This window comes from Trichoplusia ni, chromosome 9 (genome assembly GCF_003590095.1).
Source record: "Trichoplusia ni isolate ovarian cell line Hi5 chromosome 9, tn1, whole genome shotgun sequence".
Taxonomy (NCBI): Eukaryota; Metazoa; Arthropoda; class Insecta; order Lepidoptera; family Noctuidae; genus Trichoplusia; species Trichoplusia ni.
The window spans coordinates 10,688,092-10,712,403 of record NC_039486.1 but is presented as its reverse complement, the minus strand read 5'-3'; the positions used below and the strand labels follow the sequence as shown (position 1 = coordinate 10,712,403).

The window sequence follows — 24,312 nt, the reverse complement described above, 5'->3', positions numbered from 1 at the left end:
AAAAAGAAGGTTTTTGTAAAGAGGTTTTGTTAGTCATTGTGAATGATAAGACATTTCAATTGTTAAGGTAGACTGTGTTGGTAGAAACATGAGATTTTTTAACGACTCCGCTCACATGCACAAAGATACCCAGTCACTGAATAAGCATTCGTGGACCTCATAAACGCTTGTGCCGTGCGTGTATCGAACCCACTCTCATTTGGCTTTCCGTGCTGTCACAGCTGCAGCGTATTTTTTTTTATCATTATGTTTTGTTGTTTATGTACTGGGAGATATTACATTTCGTGTGGATCTTGAAATTTTCAGTTTTTTAATTGCTATTCTCTATTCTCGCTAATATGAAACATTTACGTCCAGCTGAAGTTATGTCTCGTCGGCTTCGAAATCTAGTCCTATTGGATTCATCTTAGTAATATTTAGTTAATAGTGGTTGTCTTTCAGACCTCTATAGATACAACACCGACATATCACTGTCTTCTTCGACTTAAAAACTTTTGACCTTTTGATCGCGACAGGGCACTTAAAATCGCCATAACCTCCACTTATGATGCATAGTTTTCCCAATAATGGTGAAGGTACAATAATGGGCATAGGCAGGTACAAAAATAAGGCATTAATATTCAAGGCACGGTAGTTACGGCAATTCTACGTATTTCGGGACGTGGAACCTTCGCGACATAGTACGGTTATGAGTTTCAGGTCTGTGCCTGTACTATGACACTCACTGTTACAATATATCGTTAGTGTAGAAGTGAGATGCGGATATAGGCAATGTAGAGCACTATCTCGTTTCTACATCGGGAATCGGATTGTTTTAAGAGTTCGTAATATCAATAGATTTTATTTTCAGCTGCTTCCAATGTTAGGTTTAAGTTCCAATTTGTAAAGTTTATACGTTTATATGTCGTTTGCAAAAGTCATTCCTATTTATACATATATTCTATATTCCAATCCTAACTTGGGCTCAGAGAAAAAGTATCATACACTTTTAGTTCTAAATAACTGAACAAAACTGATTATGAGCATTTACTTGCTTACATTAATCTAAATATATCACTATAAAAAGAAAATAAGTTCTCGGAATTCAGGGCACAAAAATATTTTTTTTACAAAGTTATTCAAACCAAATTACACTATGGAAAGAACTTAACAATGTAGTAGAGTTCTAGTTATAATAGCAATTAGCTGAACACTGTATTCCTTGAATAGAGACCATGTTTGATTGTAGCCGCCGGCTATTTGAAAGCCATCCGTAGCCGACCTCGGTCTTCGAGACTGTGCTATTAGTTGCTAAGGGATATTTCAGAAAACAGTGCTTGTAATATGAAGTCCAGAGTATAAATGTTGACTTTGTGTGAGCGAGTGAGCGCTCTACAATCTACGTAGTGGCATCTCACTTACACTTAAGCAATTTAATCAGTTTTAAAATTTTGAGTCATTTGTTATCGCTACATCCCAGTTATCTGGCAAATAATGTCTAAAACATTAAGTCCACAATGGTTTTTCTTTCCAAGCGTATAGTTTAAATAAATGGTTTTAAGATCAGAACTATTTGCTCTCCATTTTTGCGTTTTGGTCTTTCGGACGAAATGTTCTGCAGAGTATGGTGGGGAGGTGTATGAATGTGTATGTATATTACTGTAATACGATTTTATCTACGAGAAATAGCTGTTATGACTATTCCAGTTGTGGAAAAGAGATGTCGCTCTACGCCCCACAATGCACTGTCTCGCTTACACACACCAATTCTACCTTAAGAACAACGAAGATCGAAACATTACCAAAGAGTCTACAGTAGTATTTAAATGATAATGACCTTGAGAACTCTGTTTGTATATGATTGACCTTTAGGCCTACGTCCCTACAAGTAATATCGCTATGGCCTCAGGCCTATTCTTGGAGTTTATTTGGTTTATATTAATTTGTGAAGTTAGTTCAGCCTGAAGCGTCACGTGGGTTACTCTTGTGAGTTTAGAAAAATATTCTTGAATTTTATATTCGTAATTTATTATTTGAGAGGTTTTTGATTTCTATTTACTTTTTTACTGTTGGTTTAGCTTGATGTGAAGCGAAGGGATTTCGTATTTGTTTTTAATTAATTAAAGCGTTGTAATTGGATACCCGGCTTTCGTACGATGATCGTTTTCAGTCTACCATTCTGTCAACTAATCTTCATCATCGCCATTATCAGATTCGACGAAAAACAAAAACTAAGCCTTATAAATAAAATGTAAAGATTATCATTGATAAAAGGTAGCAGTGTGAAATGGATTCGTAAGAGACCAATTTTAATTAAGTATTTGACGGTGTGCCTATCAATCGAATCAGCTCTAATTAACTACCTTTTTAATTAAACACAGAAAGGCGTTTGTTCGATCCAGAAATTCCAAGCCTGGGTATTGATTCTGTTGGTATATTATTTGAATGTTTGTGTAGCCTGAGAGGAGAGGCCCTAACAGTAGGGTTATAAAAAAATGCTGTTTTAATTTACAACATAAAGAGACTGCAAATAATAATTTAAATATTTTAATTACAATTATTTTACAATCTAGTTATTTTTAATTTTAAGTTTCACGAGAATAATCCATATTCAAATGATGCAATGGTTTGTTCACGCATATTTTGCCGGATTGCTCAACAGCGGAGGTTAAATCCCGATAAATACGCTTGAATAAACCGTTGCATCATTTAAATATGAATTATTCTCATGAAAATTACTGTAAGAAGTAACTAGATTGATAAATAATTGTAACTATAATATTTAAAGTATGAAGCATTGCAGCCCACACTAGGGGTTTCCTGTGTAATTTGCGGTCAGTGTATGAAGGATTGCAACGCATTGCCATACACCGACACAAAAACGCGGATGACGTAGCACGGCGGTTCAGGTTTAGTCGTTAAAAGTCTGACACTACCCATTTCCTCCCCGGAGGGAGTGGGTGTCCATGAAGATTCCCCCGCCTTACCAAAAAAAAAGGTTTCCCTGTGTAATGGGGTCCAGTCTCTTTCTATAACAGTCAATATCTAGTTGTTTAATAGAATAGGTAGGTCCATTAATACTTAGAGATATATGACGAAAACGTGTTGATAAAGGTGCGAAATTTACAGTACTAGTACCAAAATATCGATTCTTTTGAAAAATAAAATTGTATTTATCCAAAAAAGGAAAGGATTTCCATTTCAAATGTACACATGTAAAGTGAAAGGGATTTACGAAAATTCTTTAACAAGTGGAACGGAAAATTCCTTCAGATGGCATTCGTTTTCATTACTTGAAAAATATATACCGTACATACATGTTTTGATAAAGCCCGGGACATATTTCAAATGCTGTTTCTTTATAAAGATTTTAACTATCATATTTAAGAAAATCATAATACCTACATTAAAAAAAAATAAGTTTAGATTTACCAAACAATCCTCTGGTGATGAACCAGATTTATCAAGAAAATAATTCATTATTAAATTATGTAACGGTTTACTCACGCGTATTTATCGGGGTAGCCCGACTAGTTTCGGACCCAACCGGAGTCCTTAATCATGAGCAGACGCGGCGTACTCACGCATCGGGATCGCGAATCGAACTCAGTTCGACTCGCGATCCCCATGCGTGAGTAAACCGTTACATCATTTAATAATAGTTATATCAATGTTAGCTTTTTAAAAGTACATTAATAAGGGGCCTAATTGATATAAATTATTTTGTTTTCGATTTTAAGGCAGTCGATATTCAAAATGTGAGGGTGTTTTGCTGAAAATGTTGTCATTGTTAACTTAAAGTAGTTAAAAAAATATCAAATTGTTTTCTTTTCACAAAATTTGTTAAGGCCAAAAACTATTGCTACCTTATGAGAGACTGGCGCTTATTATTTTATTTATTTATTTATTAAACTGTTTAGGTAAATTATAAAACTTATTTACTTTTACATAAACACCACCAAACTGTTGATTTAGGTGTATGCAAAGGCATAACCTATATCACAAGTCATGAGATAACGTACAGATAAAAGGATTGACATACTTATACAATATGTTTGTACATGCAGGCTGTATATATTCATGATGTGGTTAGTGGGTCATAGTTATAACTATTGCTAGTTGCGAAATGCCCGCTAATTATCAACGTATCGTGTATTTTGCTTGCGTTTAGTTGGTGAAATCGCGGTGCTGGTTGTGCAGTGAACTGGATGGGTAATATAATGATAATGATCAAATGAAATAAGCTACATATGTATGGAATAAAATACATAGATGAAGTAATTTTTTTTAATGTTATTTATAGAAATAAAATTCGTCAAATTCAAAATTTTTTTTATATTTTGTAAGACAATTTTTTTTTTGTTGCTCGGTTAGACGATTGGTTTGGTTCACCACACTCAACACGCCAAACCCCTGAGCATGACGTGTCTCGGGTTCAATCCCCGTGTAGGACAAGTATTTGTGTGATTCACGAATACTTTTTAGTCCCTAGTTTAGTCTAGGTGTCTTTGTGCATATGACTTGAATGTTGGTGAAACCATAACGCGGGAGTCGTTTTTCTAAAGCAAAAACCTATTGTTTTTTTTGTAATATAACTAGATTTCTGCTTACAGAAATGACGTCATATGACCAAATTAACATTACAATAAAATAAAAAATATATCTTTATTTCGAACAAAAACAGAACATAGGTACCAAAACGTAAAGTAAATTAGTTTACCCCTATAAGAAATGTTTCTTATTTCCCGTCACCTTCTACAAACAAACATTCTCTATTTACGTTAATTGATCAACGATAAAACATTATTTTACTTCTTTTTCAACTGCAAAAGAAACTTCTTTAAGTACATCTCACGACGTATCTTGGTAACACAATTAAGAAAATGAAATCCTAGTGTAAATCGAAACTGAACTTTATACCTTATGGAAAACGGTGCATTTTAGCTTGTATTTGTTTAAAGTATTAGTTTTAAAAAACATTTTTCACATCTAGATTAATTGTGGTTGCGTTTTATCGTGTTGACTGGGTGAGTGTGAAAGCGGCCAGTATCTTTAATTATAAGACTAGATATACCCGCGGTTACATCTGCTTCGATGACAGATATCATGAATAAACAGCCTTACCTACCTAGTTCTTTAATAAAACTAACTCGGTATAAAGTTTTATTAATATCGGGTCAAAGGTTTAGGAGCCTAAGCTCAACAGGACCACTGAAACAGTTAACTTTTGGATTATTACAACATAAACAGGCCAATAGCGTATCGTTTGTATTTAATCGTAACAGGAAAAATCGAGGACGCCGTTTCCTCAAAGTCGGTTCAGAGGTTTAGAGGCAAAAGTGTAACAGACAAACAAACAGAGTAACTTTATTCGTTACAAAACGTTTCCAGCTATCCAAAATCGGAACAGTACTAAGTGAATCACGTTTTAAAAGAAATACATCTAAAGTTTAATTGTACTACCCACAGTTGTATGGTAATTCAATTTATTTCTAGAATTTTCCCTCAGATCGTAACAAACGTATAAAACTATCAATGCTGTCTAAACATATCGTTTCCATGTTTCCTCATTTCTGTTTTCTATTTAGGCACAGCGATCTAATCAATCTATTTGTAATTGCGTTGGCGTCGATAATTTATAGATTATAATAAAATGTATGTACATATTAAATTTGGTGGGTATTTTTGGAAAATATAAACACTTTTTGATACTTATTTGGGTAAGCATTATTATGTAAATAGAGGAATTTGTATTTTCAATCGTCAAAAATCCAATACCATTTTCCATGTTTTTATACACTCACTTTTCTTGTTTGTTTGGCGTTAAAAAAACCAACCGGATTTTTTAACTCAATTTGAGGAACTTATCTTTAAGCTCGCAGGCTGAAAATTTCAGGGTAGCTTCACACCCAATGACAACGGAATTTATAACTATAAAAATGACTGGACTGACTTTTATAAGGACTGAGTTTTTAGATTTCTTAAAATATTATTGATTTTGTGATAAGGTTTTCCTAATATGCTATGCTGTCATGTCGCGCTGTTTGTCAGTATAATTGAGAAAGTACATATTACTTTGAAAAATATGATGCTTAGGAAACTGAGACTAAACCTTTACCTCGTAGATACAAATTAATGTTTTGAACCGTAAGGGCAGCCTGAAATATATAGGTCCAAGCACTAGGTAACGTTCCAAAGTCGCCAGTCACTTGTCAAACAGTTTTCTATTCTTGCGTGATGCAGCCTCTTTGGTCATTAGGCCTTTCAAGACCCGAGTGTAAAGACCAAGATACAGCCAGTTTGAAACGAACTTAATATCTATTGTTACATTAACTGTAACGAAAATGTAGATTCTGATACAACGCAGACTAATCCGATGAATACCGTAACTGTCTGTTAATAAATCGTACTCGGAACAAATTCCAGTTTACAGATATGTAAAAAATACGGATTTCAACACCCCTTTTTTTGATCCGGATTAAACCGGTTCGTTTGGCATAAAAATTGTGGTTCAGGAGGTGTGTGATGAAATGTTTATATGGAAAGAGGGCCATGAAGACGGTTATGCAAAAAGGGCTGACAGAACTGTTAATGGTCGCAAATTCTTGCGTTAACTTGGCAAGAAAATCTTGGGTTTCTTAAGGTATAATTGGGGTATATTGTGTGTTAGAATAAGTCCTGTATTTTATTTTTGTTGAGTCTTGTTTGGTTATTTAAAGCTTGGATTTGTTAATCTTTTTGGGGATTACTGAATGGGTTTTCTATAAGTATTTACGAAACGCGTGGAACGACCTACGTGGTCCTTTTTAAGCCCTCACGAATACTCTTAGAGACGTGTAAAAATTTCGTGAAGGAGATTTAATTGAACTTAATTTGTTCTTACTTTTTAATGTTTTAGCTGGCTTAAACTAAATATATACTGATTTGGCGATTTATAACAATAAGCTTACATTTTGATATTATCTTTACTGATTATTGTCTGTCAACTTTATTGTGTTCAGAATTTTCATTAAATTGCTTTCTATTTATACCATTCGAATAAATAAATAATAATAAAATATTGACTCACAGATTTTAATAACTTTTCTTAATCATAATTCCAGTAAATCCCGGTATTCGTTTACAAATCTGGATATGACATTGAAGTTATTAAATTCAATATGAAACAGTTTGCAGTTGATAAATCAGTGCCTTTTTCCTGGAATCCCGCATTAATATTAATTAATTAAACGTAAGAGGGTCTTAAAATGTGCGGATGTGTCTGCGACAGGCGCAAAGTGTTAATTTTCTGACACTGTCTATATAAGGGAAAATTTTCAGTATTTGAAAAGAATGTGTAAGATTTATTTTACTTACTTGAAGATTTATTTTGATTATAAGCAATTTGGTATTTTATTTGTAATTAAAGTTAAAAATCATTACATATATATGAATGTGAAAGTATTTTATTTCTCGCGCTGTTTTGAGGACCAAAACTCCTTACGGTTTTGTCTATCTTGATCCATTGTTACTTTTTTCCTTCAATCGGTTGGCTTAAAAGTTAAAATATATTGTTAATCAAAATATTGTCAAAGTTACCCAACTGATATAATAAACGCGAAAGTTTGTATATATAGATGTCCGGTATGCGTATTCCTCTTTCACGCAAAAACCACTGAACGGATTTAGATGAAATTTGGTACCCAGATAGTTCAAAACCAGGACTATTACATATTTTATCGCGATTTCTTGTTCTAGCTAGTAAATACTATAACTTTATAGAATCTATCAATTCTTTCTTACTGAATTTACTATAACAACATAAAACAGTATCACATCAACATCTATGGCAACATTTCTATCTTTAATGGCTTTATTTAAAGAGCTTAGGAGGTCATGAAAATCGGAATGCTTTTCCTCAACTTTATATCTTAACATCACAAGGCTTTCAGCTAGTGGTCACTTAGGTCGCTCCGAAAGCCCCTTTAGAACATAAAAGCATTCTTGAGGTGTTCCTATTTCAACGAGCTTGTTTTGTAATTTATAATTAATTGGGTTTTAAGTGTTTGGCAAGTTTCAAGCTTAAAATGTTTTATGTTAAGTGATTTGAAAGTAAAGAGTGGACTGTATAGTTGTTTCGTTGTTTAGTGTTAATGCTGTAAGTTAAGATTTATTTTGATATTTTTTCTAGGTTAGGATTTTACAATAACATAATTTAATTTTACATAATAGTTAATATTTTTTAGGTTTTTGGTCATCACTGACAAACGGTGAATGGAATCTAAGACTGGAATCTTAAATGACTTTCCCACAGTGAGCTGGTGTTTTGGTCAATGCTCAACTTGCCCTAAACAAAAAAAAAGGGCCTGTACCCAGCAGTGGGACGTTTAAAGGCTGATATTTATTATTTATCAAGTTTTATTTAAAGACCTAAGGTTAAAACAAAATTAAATTCAGTCAAGAAATAATCAAAACAAATTAACATGCCAACTCACGGAAATCACGCATTTCTGTCATTTAACATCAACACAACAATCAAAAGCTAAAAACAGTAAAATTCACGTTTAAGAGTATTTGTACGGTAGACATTCCATCTGGCAGCCAAATGTGGTGGCAATCGCATCATTCTGCTCCGGCTGATTCACGTCTCGGTTCACTGAACACATACAGCCGATCTGAATCCCATGTAGAATGTGGAGGTCGCGGGCCGGGGTGGAGGTTTTGAAATTGTAGGGTGCGTTTTTTTGGGTTAGAGTTCCTTGGAATTTTAGTAACGGGTTTAGAAAAGGATAGTAATATATGCGGCTTTTTTTTGGAACAGAATTGTTTTGGGAAAATGGAGAATAATAATAATACGGACATATAGTATTCGTTTCACTGCTTGGCACAAGTCTCTTCCCTTATAAAGAAGGTGTGAATATTTAATCACCACACTAAGCCACTGCGGGTTGGCGATTTCAGATTCTAATAATTGGGATCTTGGTTTCTCCAGATGTTCCTCGAGTGGTAGAATAATCTTAGAATACTTGAGAAAGTAAGTGCATGAAATAACTTTGAAAGAGTGATTTAGTACAAAAGCATATATAAATTTGAACGAATAATCTGACGGACAAAATTTGTACATGAGAGTGACTTGGATTTTTGATTGTACATAACTTTTTGGCGACACCCATTTATTCCAATTCACTGAAGCAGTATCGTATAACCAAACGAAACCAATCAATCAGACAAGCAAAGGAGATACTAGAAAAGTACTATTTAGACTTCGGAACACATGATCTGTCACATCAATCTTTACCGATCCCAAATATATTGTTCTTTCAGACATTGTAAAGGCTTTGTGGGCTAAATCGAGGCGAAATGTCTCGGTCCTAACATAGGAATCGTTCCGGATCAATGGTCCATGTGGATCTGCCAGTGAGAGTACGGATTGCGCATCAGATGCAACATTTGTCCGTGTTAGGTTATAAATGGGTTGCAAATAGGGAGATGGGGACATGTAGTTTTATGGGGTTTTTGGAGTCTTTTGTGAAGATGCGAGGCAATTTTAGATGGCAGCTGAATTTTATTGATTGTAGTGGTATTTATTGAGTCATTTTATATTTGGATGTAACTAATGTTTAAGTGTTTCTCTGTGGTTTAACATTATACTTCTCAAATCAATAAATTGTATTTTTGCTATCTTTACTAGACTAGGACTAGGACATGAGAAAATTACTGACCAGGGAATGCCTTTTATCTCGTAGTTATTTTGAAATGATTGATTGAAAGAAAAAAGCGACTGCAAAATTCTCACATTTTCCCTAAGTTATCTCAGTAGAACTCACTACCACATTACGATACATACGTGATTTTCCGTTCTTGATGCTAAAACTCTAACCTCTAGATAGACCACATAAAAACTTTCATACTACAGTTATACTGAAAATAAAAATGGCCTCTCCAGACCTTGACCGCCGCCTGTGAAACTCGGTCAAGCTTTATCGAGAAAAGTCTTTGAGCGTCATTTGATTCCGAGTTCTACAAAATGAGGAGCAAATAAAACTCGAACAGATCTGGAATATTAAAATGGAATTAAGGATCGGATTTTAAATGTTGTTTAAGATTTGTAGTTTCTGTACTGACTGGATGGTGACTTAAAAGAAACAAATGACTGTTTTATTTTGATATCGTATCTTCGGTATTTATAGTTGTTTGAACGAAGTACCATGGCCAACCGCAAGCAACCAGGCTTCTAATTTTCTAATAGTAAAAAAAGTTTTTTTGGAAAAATAAAAACGTCACTCATACTGTATACCTTATAAAACTTGAAAACCGGAACAGGAAGCCTACAATTTCTTCCAAAAAAACCTTCTACCAATATCTATACCATGAAAACCAGCTCGCATTTATGAATATCATAACATTTCCCGTCACCACATGCCCCTTTCGACCCCTAATCGTATGAAGTGTGAACAGCATGAATGACAGACGGTGACCCGCAATACTTCAGTCAATTTATAGGGGCCTATGGGACCCGAGCCATCAAAAGCGCCGTTTAGATCGTATTTATTCATAAAAATGTGGAAACCGAGTGTCGGATCCGCGGCTGCAGAGGGGATTTATTTAGTTTTCGCTGGATTTTTATTTGGTTTCATGTGTAAATGTTGGATTTAAATTTAAATATTGTATAGGATGGTAGATATTTTAGAGAAAAAATCAAGTAAGATGTACAGTGATGCTAAGGACATATTTTTATTTTGTAATATTGTTTATTTTATGGTAATATAATTTACTTAAGCATAAACTGAAAATAAAAAAAAAATGGGAATCTGATGACCATGAAAATATGAAAATCGTTTTAACAGAAATCAGTAACTTTTTTTTCATTAATAAACAGTACCAACATCGTTTTAAACCAAACTTTCCTCGACCAAAATCATTTTGTCCTCAGTGTTGCCATAATCTTCCATTTGTCTATAACATCCCTCTTGGGAGAGCTTTTCCGTGCCGGGATTCAAACGGCACTGTTTTGGGGTCCATTTAAAATTCCTTTTGATTTCAGTCTTGTTTATCTATGCGATGTCACAACGTAGTATGTAGGGCAATTGATGGTGCTGATAAACGGTTGGGGGAATGTAGGAGGAGAGAGATAGTTGGGTTTTCGGAGAGTTTGTAACCTTAAACTGGTTTTTGGATCTTATTTGCGGCTGGGCTCTGAAATTGAAAAAGTTTCCATACGAATACGTATAAGACTGCAGAATGTAGAGCCAAAGAGAAATGATACGAGAAAAGGGAGATGTATTTTGCGGGCACTGATGGGGTACGGGTAATAATGAACCGGGTAATAATGAACTCATCAAATAATAAATGACTAATGTTAAACTTATTAAATCATTTTTATATGGTCGTTGTTTTCATTTTGATTTATCGAGTAAATTGCATTCAAATCAAAAAGCATTTTTACCAAAACAGGAAAAAGACACGAAATGTAAAACGCGTTAACAAACAAAAAAACAACATCCTCCAATCAGAAAGATTCCAATTATACACAGTTTTGAGGCAAAAAAAACTTTCTTGCTCCAAATGAGTTTGTACGGAACCCTTTAGGCTTAACGGCACCTCGTTAACGTTTTCGCCGATAATTTGTTGAACCCCGCTTCCTCCCTTGTGATTAATTTTACTTTTTCTGGGGAAATAAAATGTTTCATTATGATGTTTGGTCGGGTTGCCTATTTGCCTTGATGTGCGGAGTAGCTGACGAAAATAAATTAACGTGAGTGACGTCATACGAAAAATACAGCGATGACGTCACACCTGCTTGGGATATAGAGTTTTACGGAGCTCCTGGAACAAACAGTTTTGACTACTAATGAGCTCATGACGTAATGAGACTTCGATACAAATGCTTCTTCTCTCTCTCAATTTCTTTTTATATTAAAAAAAACCGCATTAAGGAATTAAATGCTTAGGTCGCAGGGCTTCACAAAAATTCAAGGCTAATGCACAAGGACACCTAGACTCAGGGCGAGCATTCGTGGATCACGCAAGGCTTGTCTTACGGGGGAATCGAGCACGCGATGCGTCGCTCTCAGTTGGCTAGGCGTGTAGATAATTAGTGCGACGATGGTAAGATTAAGAGAATAATAATATGTTACTTTTAGTACAGCTCAGCTGTCATGTGGAATGGTTAATATATCAGTTGACTACAAAACTTTTCCAAAGCCATGTTTTCCATTCAAGAAGTATTTCAAATACAGAAACGTGTGATATTGAACTTGCAACTGAAACACATCAAGGTCACCATAAAACCTTAATAAAAGTTTACAAAAATACAACTAAACTTGTTTATACGAGAAACGTCACCGATATCTATAAACTGACGTCAGTGCAACGAGGTCACGGGTTCGAATCCCGGCTCGTAACAAAAATAAGTGAACGTAATGCTACGTAGAGTAAATAAATGTAAAATGTATCTGCTGGGCCGAGGTCGATTGCAAAAGTTTATTTAAACTGAGAAGTTTTAAAAGTTTCGGTTGGAGTACTTGCGTAATAATAGTAATCATTTGTGTGTTATTGTGAGAGTTACACTTGAAACGCATTGAGGGTAAGCAGAAGTTATCTTATTATTTAAAAAGTTGTAAAAAATGGAGTTTCCTTTAAATTCGATCTTTTTTAAATTTTGTGGCATTTGTAGAAAATAAATTTTGTTGACAGTGGAATTCAGTTTTAAGTGAATGAGCACATTGCCCATTTAGAATTCTTCAAAAACAAAGTACCTATATATAAAATTCCTTCAAAGGAGTGTTTTCCACAGAAAAAGGGAAAGCCAACCGGGTCGGTTCCAGAAAATTTCGAGACAACATTTAAATATTCATAGAATACCATAAACTTTTTTTTTAATCTCTTTAATATCAGCTTGTAAAAAAAAACCGCTACGTAAGAACCTCTCCTTGCACAAAAAAAACTCTTCAGCATAAATTATAAAACCCGCCTTATTTAACTCCAAAATAGTTCTGAAATTATTTTCGCTAGTAAATATCGGTAGCACCTAAATTCTGCGGTAGTCTAAGTAGTTCATATTAGCTCACATGCTAAGCCCAGCTCCCGAAGATGCCCTGAGCTACGGATTTATTAGCAGTAAATTTGGATTTATTACACGATAACCCACTCTTGACGCTAAGCCAACAAAATAAGGTAGCTCTATTTTGTAGAGTTGTTCACGTATTTATGTAGAGTTTAGTGCTTGTAAAATATTGTATTTTTGAATAGATTTAGTTTTTTGTCGAGGTTCAAAGAGAGATTGAAGAAATGAGATGGAACAAGTTTGACTGTGGAGTTCTGATAAGCAGTCCAATAAAGGTATATGGCCTTACACTAAGGCCTAACACTTTATAGCTGAGAAGAACCTGTAACCCCAACATTTTTAATGTAAAAACCGATAAAATGCGAGTTGGACAAATTGATGAGAGAAAAAAACGAATGACTGACAATCAAACTTATGACACTCAACCGATAGTCTGATGTGGAGCTGGACAGTGGACGTGTTCGGATACGGAAATCCAAAAACGACTAAACTGAAAAAGTCTTAAAAGTCATTGATTCATGATTTGAACCATCAAATGACTATTGTGTTTAGCTAAGGATCTTAAATTAAGAGGTTACCCACCACTCACTTACCCAGTTTTGTTGCGGTATGCTAATCAAATCCGGTTAATCCGAGCCAGTAATTAAAACAACAGAGGATCTAAATTAAAACTCGCCGCAGTTGTCTGGATCTTTGGATTTATTTTAGCTTTTTATTTGTAACAGAAGGTTTTTAAAAAAGTTTTTAAAGTTAAAAATAATAATATGATTTCTTACAATCCGATGTGATTTAATTAGCTACCTATTTTATTTAAGTTCAAAGAAAGTATCATTTTTTGGAGATGGTGTCTGATTTTTGATACCCAAGCTCTAAAGCAGGTGGTAAAATTTGTTAAGATTTTTTTTTTCTGTGCCTTAACAGTACTGTATCAGTGGTCACTGAGGTTTATAAGTATACTACCTATGGTAAAAATAAGAAAAAGAAAAGAAAACATTTTTGTTTTTAACGTAAAAGAAGTTCAGTGAAATTATGTAAAACGGAATATAGTGATGTTGGCTGAACGGGAACATTTTGCTTAGAAAAATGGCAGCAAATGTCTTTTATATCGAGGTTAACGGGTGAGCCGCGCCAGATGGGATTTAGTAGGTGACATCGCTTATAGAGGACTATCCATTTACAATATAGTGCAAATTTGAATAATAAAGAAGTCTGCAAAATGTGTCAAATGTCTTTCGGGGATAGGTATTTCTAATTGCCTAATTTCAGTAGGTTCATGAGAAACAGATGAACAAAAACAAGGGCCAACTGTTCAAATTCTTTTTCGCTTTAGATTACACATAACAATAAATAGATGTCACTCTAAAAATCCCCACGTTTTTAAATGTCGCTCCATTTAAATTTTATGAAAATCAGTCCAGCCGTTTTATAGTTGTAAATTGCATTGACATCGGGTTTGAAGAACTCTAAAATCTCAACTGAAATTTTCAGCCTGCTAGCTTATCAGGTAGTGCCTTCAATTTCTTTACGAATAGCAGCAGCAGACATAATAAAAACATCTAGTCCATAGTAATAGCTGTTCACAACGTAAATAGTCTTTCAAATAAATTGTTAACTTGCAACCATCTATCAGTGTTTGTGTAAAAACTTTATGCGATGCAAGTTATTGGCGCACGTGCTGTAGCAGATAAATCATTGGTTTATTGATAAATAAATAATGGTGTATCGGTAGTATGTATTTTACTACACCTGGGTATTCTGATGGGGTTAGCACTGGGTCTATGGGCCTGTGAAGCAAGACTGTTGTTCTGCCGTGTTGTAGCAATATTATTCATTGTTGACCATTAGACTGCGAAGAGCAAGGTAATTTAGGTTAGCACATCAGATTACTTGTAACAAATAATATCTGATACTTAAATATAAACGTATGAGTAGCGTTAAATACAATAACAAAGATAAACAAATAGACTTGATATTGAAATGTTAAAAGATGGTCGCTGTTGGAGACAATAGAAATACTCAGAAAATCCTAATAAGTGATCAAATGGTGGTTGTTCCGTAGCTTAATATAATCTCGCCGAGTTTTCCTTATGAGTCCGGTCAATACATCCTAATACCTCAAGGGACCAGAACAAAATTCAGAATCCTTATAAAAGAAAAATACTCTCAAAATTTTGTTTCCCAAAAGAAGATAAAGTTTAAGGTTATGCTAATGAGAGAGTCTGACACGGCGAAGAGAACATCTGTGTGCGGAATTATAATTATTTCGACACAGATCCGAATGTTGTTCTAAATAACTTGAATATAGGAGAATACTTATAAGTTTTCAGACAGGTGTGTTAATTAAAGTAAGGATAATCTTAAGCAAAAATGTTTGCGAAACATTCTTGAAATTGTACAATTTGGGAAAGTACTCAAATATTTTACTCAAGGGAAATTAGGTAGAAAAGTATAAATATGAATGGAATAGAAATCTTTCAACCTCTGCCAATGAGTAAACTGTTCAAAATGCGAGGGCTTTCAGAAATAATGAAAAAAATCTAGGTCAACTGCGATTTAGTAATAAGTGAAATAAAACACAATAAAAATAAAACAAACAATAAAACTATACAGTAATATTTATTTTCATTCACCTATCCCACTCCATCAGAATCGAGAAGAACAAAACAATATTCATAAACTGAACGTCCAAACAAAAATAAGGATCAACTCCTGGGAAATCACAGTGATCTGGGCAATGCAAGTTCACCACTTAGCAAATCAATTGGAACGTATCGGTCAGACCCAACGGGGAATACCTAAGTGTGTATTGGTGTTTTGGGAACCGACAGGGTTGTATCACGTGTGAGTTCAATTTACTTGATGTTACGAAACTTATCGATGAAAATGTAGGTAGAGGGAATGTTCTCGGTAGAATTGATATTTTATGAGCGTTTCGTGTTAGTATTGTAGTAAAAGATGTTGTTAATGCTATTGAAATGGTAATTGAATTGAATTTTAAAATGAAAAAACTAGTCTATGAGATAGGTAGCAAACGAGTAGACGGATTGCCTGATGTGCAGCGATTACCGCTACCCACGGATTCCAACAACACTAGAAGAGTCATAAGTGCATTGAAGCACTGTATAATAAAGAAATATACGAATTCATCGCTGAAGTTAGCACAGTTAGACCCAACACAAATATTGTAAACTCTTGAAATCCAGACCGTAAATTTACTCTCGCTCAAATCAACGATATTTTAAATCTGCATTTATAAACCTTCATACATGCTATATAATTACCAACAAACCCACTACCTCTAACAACCTAAGTCCTATTTATGCAAATAGATAGTTCTACAAACTCGGAACAACGTTTAGAAGTGCACTTCCTTCACTTCCTTCGTTCGCGATACTCGTTACGTGTTACTACTGAACTTTAACCCTCTGAAAATTTGAAGTAAACGAAGTAGTTAAAGTAATATCAATGTCGTTTGGCGTCTTTGTTGTGTTGCGAAGTTGCCTCTAGCATAAAATTATGTTAGTTAAATCTACATCTAGTTAATCTTCTTGTTATCTTTGCTCTTTAGGATCTCACCTTAATACGTGTGCGGTAACAAGCTTTTTAATTTCCCTTTTGGCAAGTGGTGCAAGTGAGAGACGTACAGGTATGGGACATTTCAGGCTAGCAGTAATATTTGTTATTGCTATTAGGTAAACAACGGTAATTGTTTCTAGGATTGCTGCATTTATGACATTTGAAACAAAAGTACAGTTACTGATATAATTTAAGAGATTTAACCAAATATGGATGGACGAACGTTGAAGACGATCTTAACACTAACCGTGTGGGCTGAGTCCCGATTTGGGGGAAGCCTTTGCCCAGCAGGTTTGGTAAAAAAAACAAGTGTGACGGAAGACACCAAACCCTTTATTTACACAAATCGTTACCGTTAAAGTGAAGTACATTCGTATATTTATCTCGATATCGATTTTCTCGATCAATTTACTCGTATCTTGCGACCATGGCAAGACCTTACACTTTGGAAAGGGTCTGTAATACCTGATAATACCCCATTACGACAAATTGTATTTGTATCGGTCTTCAGGGGTTCGTAAATGGGTTTAGCGATTTCAATATTAAGCACTCCTAAACTGGTAGTTTACACATACACGTGGGTTTAAATAGAGGTAGAGTCTGTTAGTGAGTTTCTTTACAAGTTTATTTGTATCGATAATGTCGAAATCTTCATAATTTAATGTGCTAGTAGCTAGACAATTATTGATGAGGGCGTAAGGGCTTTCGATTACAAAAAAAACTATTTTAACTGTATTTTTTTTCAATTGTCCGTCTATCACTTAGTTTTATCTCATAAATCGTTTCTGCTGCCTTGCTGCCTTCATAACTACACAAGCTAAAAAAAGCGAGACTAAGCGAGAGACTAACGTTGTTGCGGTTATAAATTTGATAGAACGCAAATAAAAGTGTGGCACAAATTGATTTGTTAGTCTATAGCCTAATTGTACAGAACTCTCAAAGTTGCGACTCTGACTAGCACTTGGCTGATTTTTTAAGATATCTAACAATTTCAATAGTTGAAATCCATTATTATTTCGAAAAAATTACAGAATAGTATCCTTTGCTCTAAAGTATTTCACATTGCATCCGTATATTTTTGTTAGCAAACGTCTCAGTAAGTCGAGGAATCCTTTGAGACCAATATACAACTTAGCTCGTGGTGATCGCAATATATATTTGAGTGGGTGGTTTACACCCTTAAGGGGCGTTCCTTATTACTTCCTGAAGACATTCGGCATTCTCATTATTTATTAAAATGGTAAATTGAAATTATAATACTGAATGGCGAAAGGAGAATTAAAAACGTTGAATAATATAGAGTTTATAAATATTACGCTTCTGAAAATTAACTATGGATGATATTTATGGAAAAAAACTCTAGACTCTTTGGGCTTCAAACTGGATAGGCGATCCGACTAATTACGTGTTAACTGTACTCATACAATTACGAATCTCCACGAAAGAGTATGAATAACATTTCCCATACTACCCTAAAACGCTTTTCAATTGGGACTAGTACTTTCAATCAAAAATCCCATTTTTTTTCGGTATTGGCTAAAGTGCACTATTCTTTCTCAGATACGAGACGTACAAGGCGACGCTGAAGAAGATCCCGGCCACTCGGCTCTCCCGCCTCACGGAGGCTCTCGCCAACTACGACCCCGTCCTCAACGAGTACTTCTTCGATAGGCATCCTGGAGTCTTCGCACAAATCCTCAACTATTACAGGTGAGAAAATATTATTATATTCACCATAACTCAGGTGGGTACTACAAAAATCAGCGGGCCATATTACCGAACTGTACATTGTTTAAGTATTTTAAATCAAAGCCTGCATTGTCGTAAGTGATAAGGTCGACCATTAATCTTCTGACCGTCATGTCTTTTTTATCGTTGATGAAAAATCCACAGTTTATGTTTTTTTGTTAATATTGAAAAAATAAAACCAATTCAATATAAATCAAAATCAAGCTAAGCAACCTTCATTAGTACATAAAAGTCAAAAATTAAATAGGCAATCTTTAGAAAATTTTGTTTTGTTTAGCCCATTTGTGCGGAATCCTCGGTGACACGAATCCACAGTATTCCTAGCTATATTTCATAATCAATCACTGCAAAGCAACAAAGCCACGTTTTACGCAGTCACATGTTTTATCAACCTGAACTTCGCCGATACAAAAACGCATTCGAACCAAACATTTCCTTTTGGAACGTGAAAATTGCTGACGTCACCGTTGCGATCGTATTATGGAAAATCCCGTTGAAACAGGAATTCAAAGCAATAAATAATATTAAATCTAATCGCACAAATGTTCCGCTTAACGTTCCGTCTGAAAATTTTACACTATTTTTATTTCGCCATGACTATTGACGATTGCAAATAAATCGGCGGCCATTTTACGAGCTGTATGTACGTAAAGGTTGTTCAAGTGTTTTAAATAAAAGCTTGCTTGTTCGATTTTCGATTTATTTCTTTATAAAATTCTGTTCCTATTTTTAGTTTTTATATTGATTTCCGGTTGGAAACTCTTTGTGAATGAGGCAACGTAAGTCTGGTATTTGATCACTTTACTCTCCTTGTCTTAGGTGAGTTTTAGAGTTCGTATGGCTGTAGTTGACTGGATTCTTCTATATATCGGAGTTACTTGTAAAAGGGAGACGTTACAGATAAAAAATTAAAGAGTTTCTTTGAAAAATCTCAACTCAGTGCTTTAAAACCTTCGTACCCGAAGTGTGAAAACGGAACTCCATCACTAAGGCTATTCTGTCCGTTGTTCTGTTGCCAAGCTGTATCTAATAAACTGTTATAGTTAGACAGTTGAAAATACGTTTTTGTTTAACAATACGCAAAACAAATAAATAACTAAGGTAAACAACGATTTTTAAGGTCATAAATGTTATTGGGGACATTTTCTTAAAAAAAGAATTTTCTTTAGCCCATTTGCACGGAGTGCTCAGCGCCGAGTACTTGCTATTTACCGTTTTTTATTTCTTCTTCCAATTAACTGCCATTTCTTGAATACACGAAGTCATTGAATTGCTTCATGAATTCTTATATTAAATCTACTGCTACAAAAGCAATTGATAAAAAGTTTATGCAAATCACATTTCAGTCCATATACGACGTTAGCTAACCTTTTTATGAAAACATTCCGGTATTTAATTTCATTTTGTATGTTGACAAATGAATGGCGTTCCACTTTGCATTTCGTTAACCTTCAGTGTTCAATGGTGGACAATTCGTGGGCGTTGACTGAATATATAATAGTATCTAAAAAACTCGGTCCTTTCATTTTTGATATAGTTATTTCTTTTCATCTATGGGAAAAAATATAGGTCGACCTATTGCATGCTGCGTTTCTTAAAAAGATAGTAGGTATGGTACCTACTATTTATTTGATGTAATGTGGATTTTGTGTGTGTATGTTTGTTACCGCTTTACACCCAAATAGCTAGAAGATTTTCGTTGAAATTTTGATTTTTTTTAGAAAGTATGTCTTGTTCTTTCCCATAACGGTACTTCCAAAATAACTGTTATTTTTTATCTATTCCTCCAAATACTTACATTTGCCCTACCCTTTAAAATCCATTGGATATCGGCATGTTAAGTGATTTGTGTTGCCCTATCCATTCGTTTATCGATACCATCTGGTGCTAAAGCCTCCGTCCATATATTTTGCACCATGTGTTAGTTTGTATGTAAAGGTTTTTCATCAAGGCTGCTTGGAAGGCGAATTTCAAAATTATATCTGTTCGTGTTTGTTGGTCAATGTTATTTATACCTATTGATTATTTAATTTGATCTTCCTTTAAATTTTTATCAGTTAGGATATTTTCTTGATAAGTTGTAATTTTGACTGGTCCATGATAGTATACTCTACGGTATCCCAATACTTGGCAGTTGCTGGTATCAAGTCGTTCCGTTCTTTACCTCGTGAATTTATATACAGGATGTGCTTCAAAAAACCTTTTAAAACTATCAAAGGACCATCGTATTACCTTTCAATATTCGTAATAGAATTTATTATAGACCCTTTCCTCCATATTAACCTTATACTGTTTCTGTACTCCACTTAATTTAACGCTACGAATCCTTTTCGGTAATTGCTCCTCATTATTTTCCTTTCACAATGAATGTCCATCGGAGCATATTAAAAAACCCTTTTTAAGCAAAATACGGTCATGTACGAAAGGGATTCGCCCAAAGACCTTTACCTTTTAGGTACATGAGTTGACATTTTTAACAAAGTTCAGTGATATCATCAAAAATATGTAAGCGTTTTAATTAAATATGTTTGAAAAGCATTTTACAGAGTATATTATGAGGACAGCAGAGTAATATCAGGCATGCCAGTTACCTTTATTGAATATACTTTTGTTTCGTCTAAAAATTTTAACAAATGTTTCAAGTCTGATTATAATAAAGTTTAATTGTGTTAAAACAGCAAAAAATAGTATTTATCTTTTTCAAATATTGGTGCCTAGGTAGGGTCTTTTCTAGTCTCATTCATAAGAACAATGTAATGCAGACAAAATTTAAGTATACCTACTTAAGAAAAAAATATCCAGAAAATTATTTAAAAATGTAAGAAATAAGCAAATTAGCATAAGCTTTTAGTTCATTACACACCGTTTATTATCAATGATAAGAAACACTGATCACAGTTGACATACAAACTGTCAAAACAACTGTATATTGCATTGCTAGGCCCTAAAATATCGCTTTTCAATTACTGCTACCATTGACCTTTAATTAGCGACCCTTTAAGTACAAGGATACTTCTCTATTTATAGGGGTCTTCACACTTTATGGTCTGAACCTCTTGATGTCCCATAGAGATACTTTAAATATTTTATGGTGTGACTGTTTTGGTTATAGCGTTTTGGGATATTAAAACTATTTAGTTATTTAAGTTTATGCTAAGTTTGTGGTGGAGAATGTGTAGTCTGATGATACACTTAATTCTCCAATAAAGATGAGTCTTTATCTGAATCCTTATGGATAACAACCTCCCGGGGAGGAAGTGGGTTGTGTCAGACACACACTGGCTCAATCTAAACCTCCGTTGTTACGCGTTATCACGCTTCTACCGGGGATCTAGGAGTCGAAGTTCAAGTCCTGCTAAATTTTTTATACAGGCTATTTGTATAAAAAAAAGGCTTAAGGATTAATGCATTATGTTTCGTCAGAAAGATTTCTATATTTCGAAGAAATTGGAATAATTGGTTGAATGTCAGATTAAATACCTGCGTGTGAAAAGGAGTCCACAAGTTTTAATATTAACAAAGAAGAGAAGAAGTTTTAAGTTACAAAGACAATGAGTAACTTAATTAATTATTCTTTAATATAAGTTGTGACACGTAATACTTAAGTCACGGTTATTATAAGCATAGAAAATAAAAAGTAGATGGAAGCGTCATTAGAAGATCAAAATAAGCGACACGATTAGGAGGTAATGATCAACATTAGCCAAAACATATTCTGTACTAGTCGGAAAATCGATATATACGTGTGAGTAAACCGTTGCATCAATAAATTATATTTTGGCACTTTTCAAATCAGATGGAATCTTGGAATTAACTTTAAGAAATTATGCTATCTTTATGGCATGTCAAAGCTGAATATAGCTTGATATTATTGACAGACAATTAGTCAGCAAATTAGTGTACATTGATTATCTAGTACTTTTCTATAACATAAATTGCCCAGATAAGCGTGTGGTAAATGTCACATGCATAGTACCGCGGGTTTGTACTAGTTTTAAAATGTATTTATGCCAAAAGCAATCGGTGTCTAGATGTTTTTGTGCATTTAAATTTACGTTCAAGCTCAGTGAGAAATTTTTTGAAAAAAAAAATCCTCAATATTGATGAACAAGTAGTCCGGATGCCACTTCCCTCTACTCTATACTCCATAGCAATTGTCAGTGACTTGGTAAGTCACGTGCGCTAAGTTTGTTCGGTAACTATTTATTGTGAAAGTCAAAAGTTTCTTGTTCCGTTTATTATTAAATTATTATCATCTTGCCTTTGGAGTTGGATATGATGGTGTTCGTGAATATCTTACTAAGTATTATTGAAACTCGAAACTTAAGTTCTGATATTGGTAACCCAGTTTGTTTTACAATTGCATCGTTCTAGTTTCCGACATTATATAAAATAAATAATTAAAATTCTTTTCTACTGAATCAAGCATTAATTTAATAATGCATTCACACACTCAAATATGTGACCTATTAAAAAAATAAAGAAAGGACATTTGAAATTTTGAACGAATATATTTTGAACGACAACCACACTTGTAATTCAAGTCTTGTGTCGAGACGGTTCCGCAAACATTCAATTCACAGGCAAAAGACAACCCAGAGTCAGGACAGACATTAGTTAAGTGATACGTCACTCACAATGGTTTTGTGATAACCTATACGAATCTGCTCTCCAAAAAGCAATCGAATAAAATAAATACATTTATTCTTCTTGTTCTAAAACCCAAACAACAAAATGCCTTTACTCTCGTCACTAAAACAATTATAGTTCAATATTATTTTTATGGATATAACAATTTTATCGAGGCCTTGCATCTCAGTAACGAGTAACAGCTGTTTTCGCAGATGTAACATATTCCACGTGACTCCAATTGCCAGTAAAAATAGCGAAATTATAATACTTTCAATGATAACAAGTGTAAGTCGTAAACGGAAACGAACGTAATAATGTTTTTATGATTTTTATTATTAGTGCTAGCTTTTGTATTATGTGCGGTTGGTCTTTTTAGGGTAAGAGAGATAGAGCTCTATGCTCTGCGTAGCAACGCTTTTCGACATCTCGTTTTTACAAGAAAATCCGACTGAAATCGGACAGGTTTAATAAAAAGTACTTAATAAGATATTTTGATCTTTGCTTTTAACCGACTCTAAAAAGAAGGTTCACAATTCGTGTCCTTTTTTTGTTTGTTACCTCAGAACTTCGGACTGCGTGAAGCGAATTTGTTGATGATTTATCTTTAGACATAGACTAGCTATAATTTCGTCCAACACAAATTTTCAAGTTAAGCTCATTTTTTTTTACCTGAAGTCACTTTCGGTCGCAGATATTGTTGAGCCTCATAATCTCCCCTAAAAGTATATATGACACAACACATATACATCTCCCAGTCATTACAACACAACATAAAACCCGTGGCGGCCATTTTTTTACGTCACACGTTACGTTTTACGTTTCATACGCGCTATAACTTTGTATTTAACGACTTTAGTACCGTAATTAGAGTTACATTCTGCTGTTCAGGATGTTGTACTTGTGATAATAAGGATATGTTTACACTTAATGTGTTTTTGAGGTAATTTATTATGAAGATTGTGAATATAATTGTGTATAGTATACCTTGTCTGACCTAAATAATATGGGTACGAATAGTTGTTAACTGACTAAATTAAATAACTCTAGGCATTTTAAAATAACATTTATCATACGCACCAAGCTTTTTTACATTTACAACTAATTTAATTCGACTTAGAAACTGTAGAGTATGAAAGTATTGTTTCTGGACCGGAAATTAATGTTTTGTTGAATATTCGAAAGTTGAAAATTAAGTTTTTTTTTTAAAACGAAATTCTTCTTCGAAGACTTCTCTAAAGATTTTAATTCTAGTGTCACGGGCTATTTCACAAACATTCAAAGCCGCATGCCCAAAGACACCCAGATTCAGAACAAGTATTCATGGTTCACAC

At 34.1% G+C, this 24,312-nt stretch overlaps 1 protein-coding gene across 1 annotated transcript in view; it reads left to right on the top strand.

Annotated features, from left to right (window-relative positions):
- LOC113497146 (potassium voltage-gated channel protein Shaw-like) overlaps nt 1-24,312 on the top strand; it is a 201,049-nt gene that overhangs the window by 5,850 nt on the left and 170,887 nt on the right. Inside the window, exon 2 of the mRNA XM_026876543.1 lies at nt 18,161-18,310. Within this exon, the coding sequence (XP_026732344.1) occupies nt 18,161-18,310 (150 nt within the window). The remainder of the gene's footprint in view (nt 1-18,160; nt 18,311-24,312) is intronic.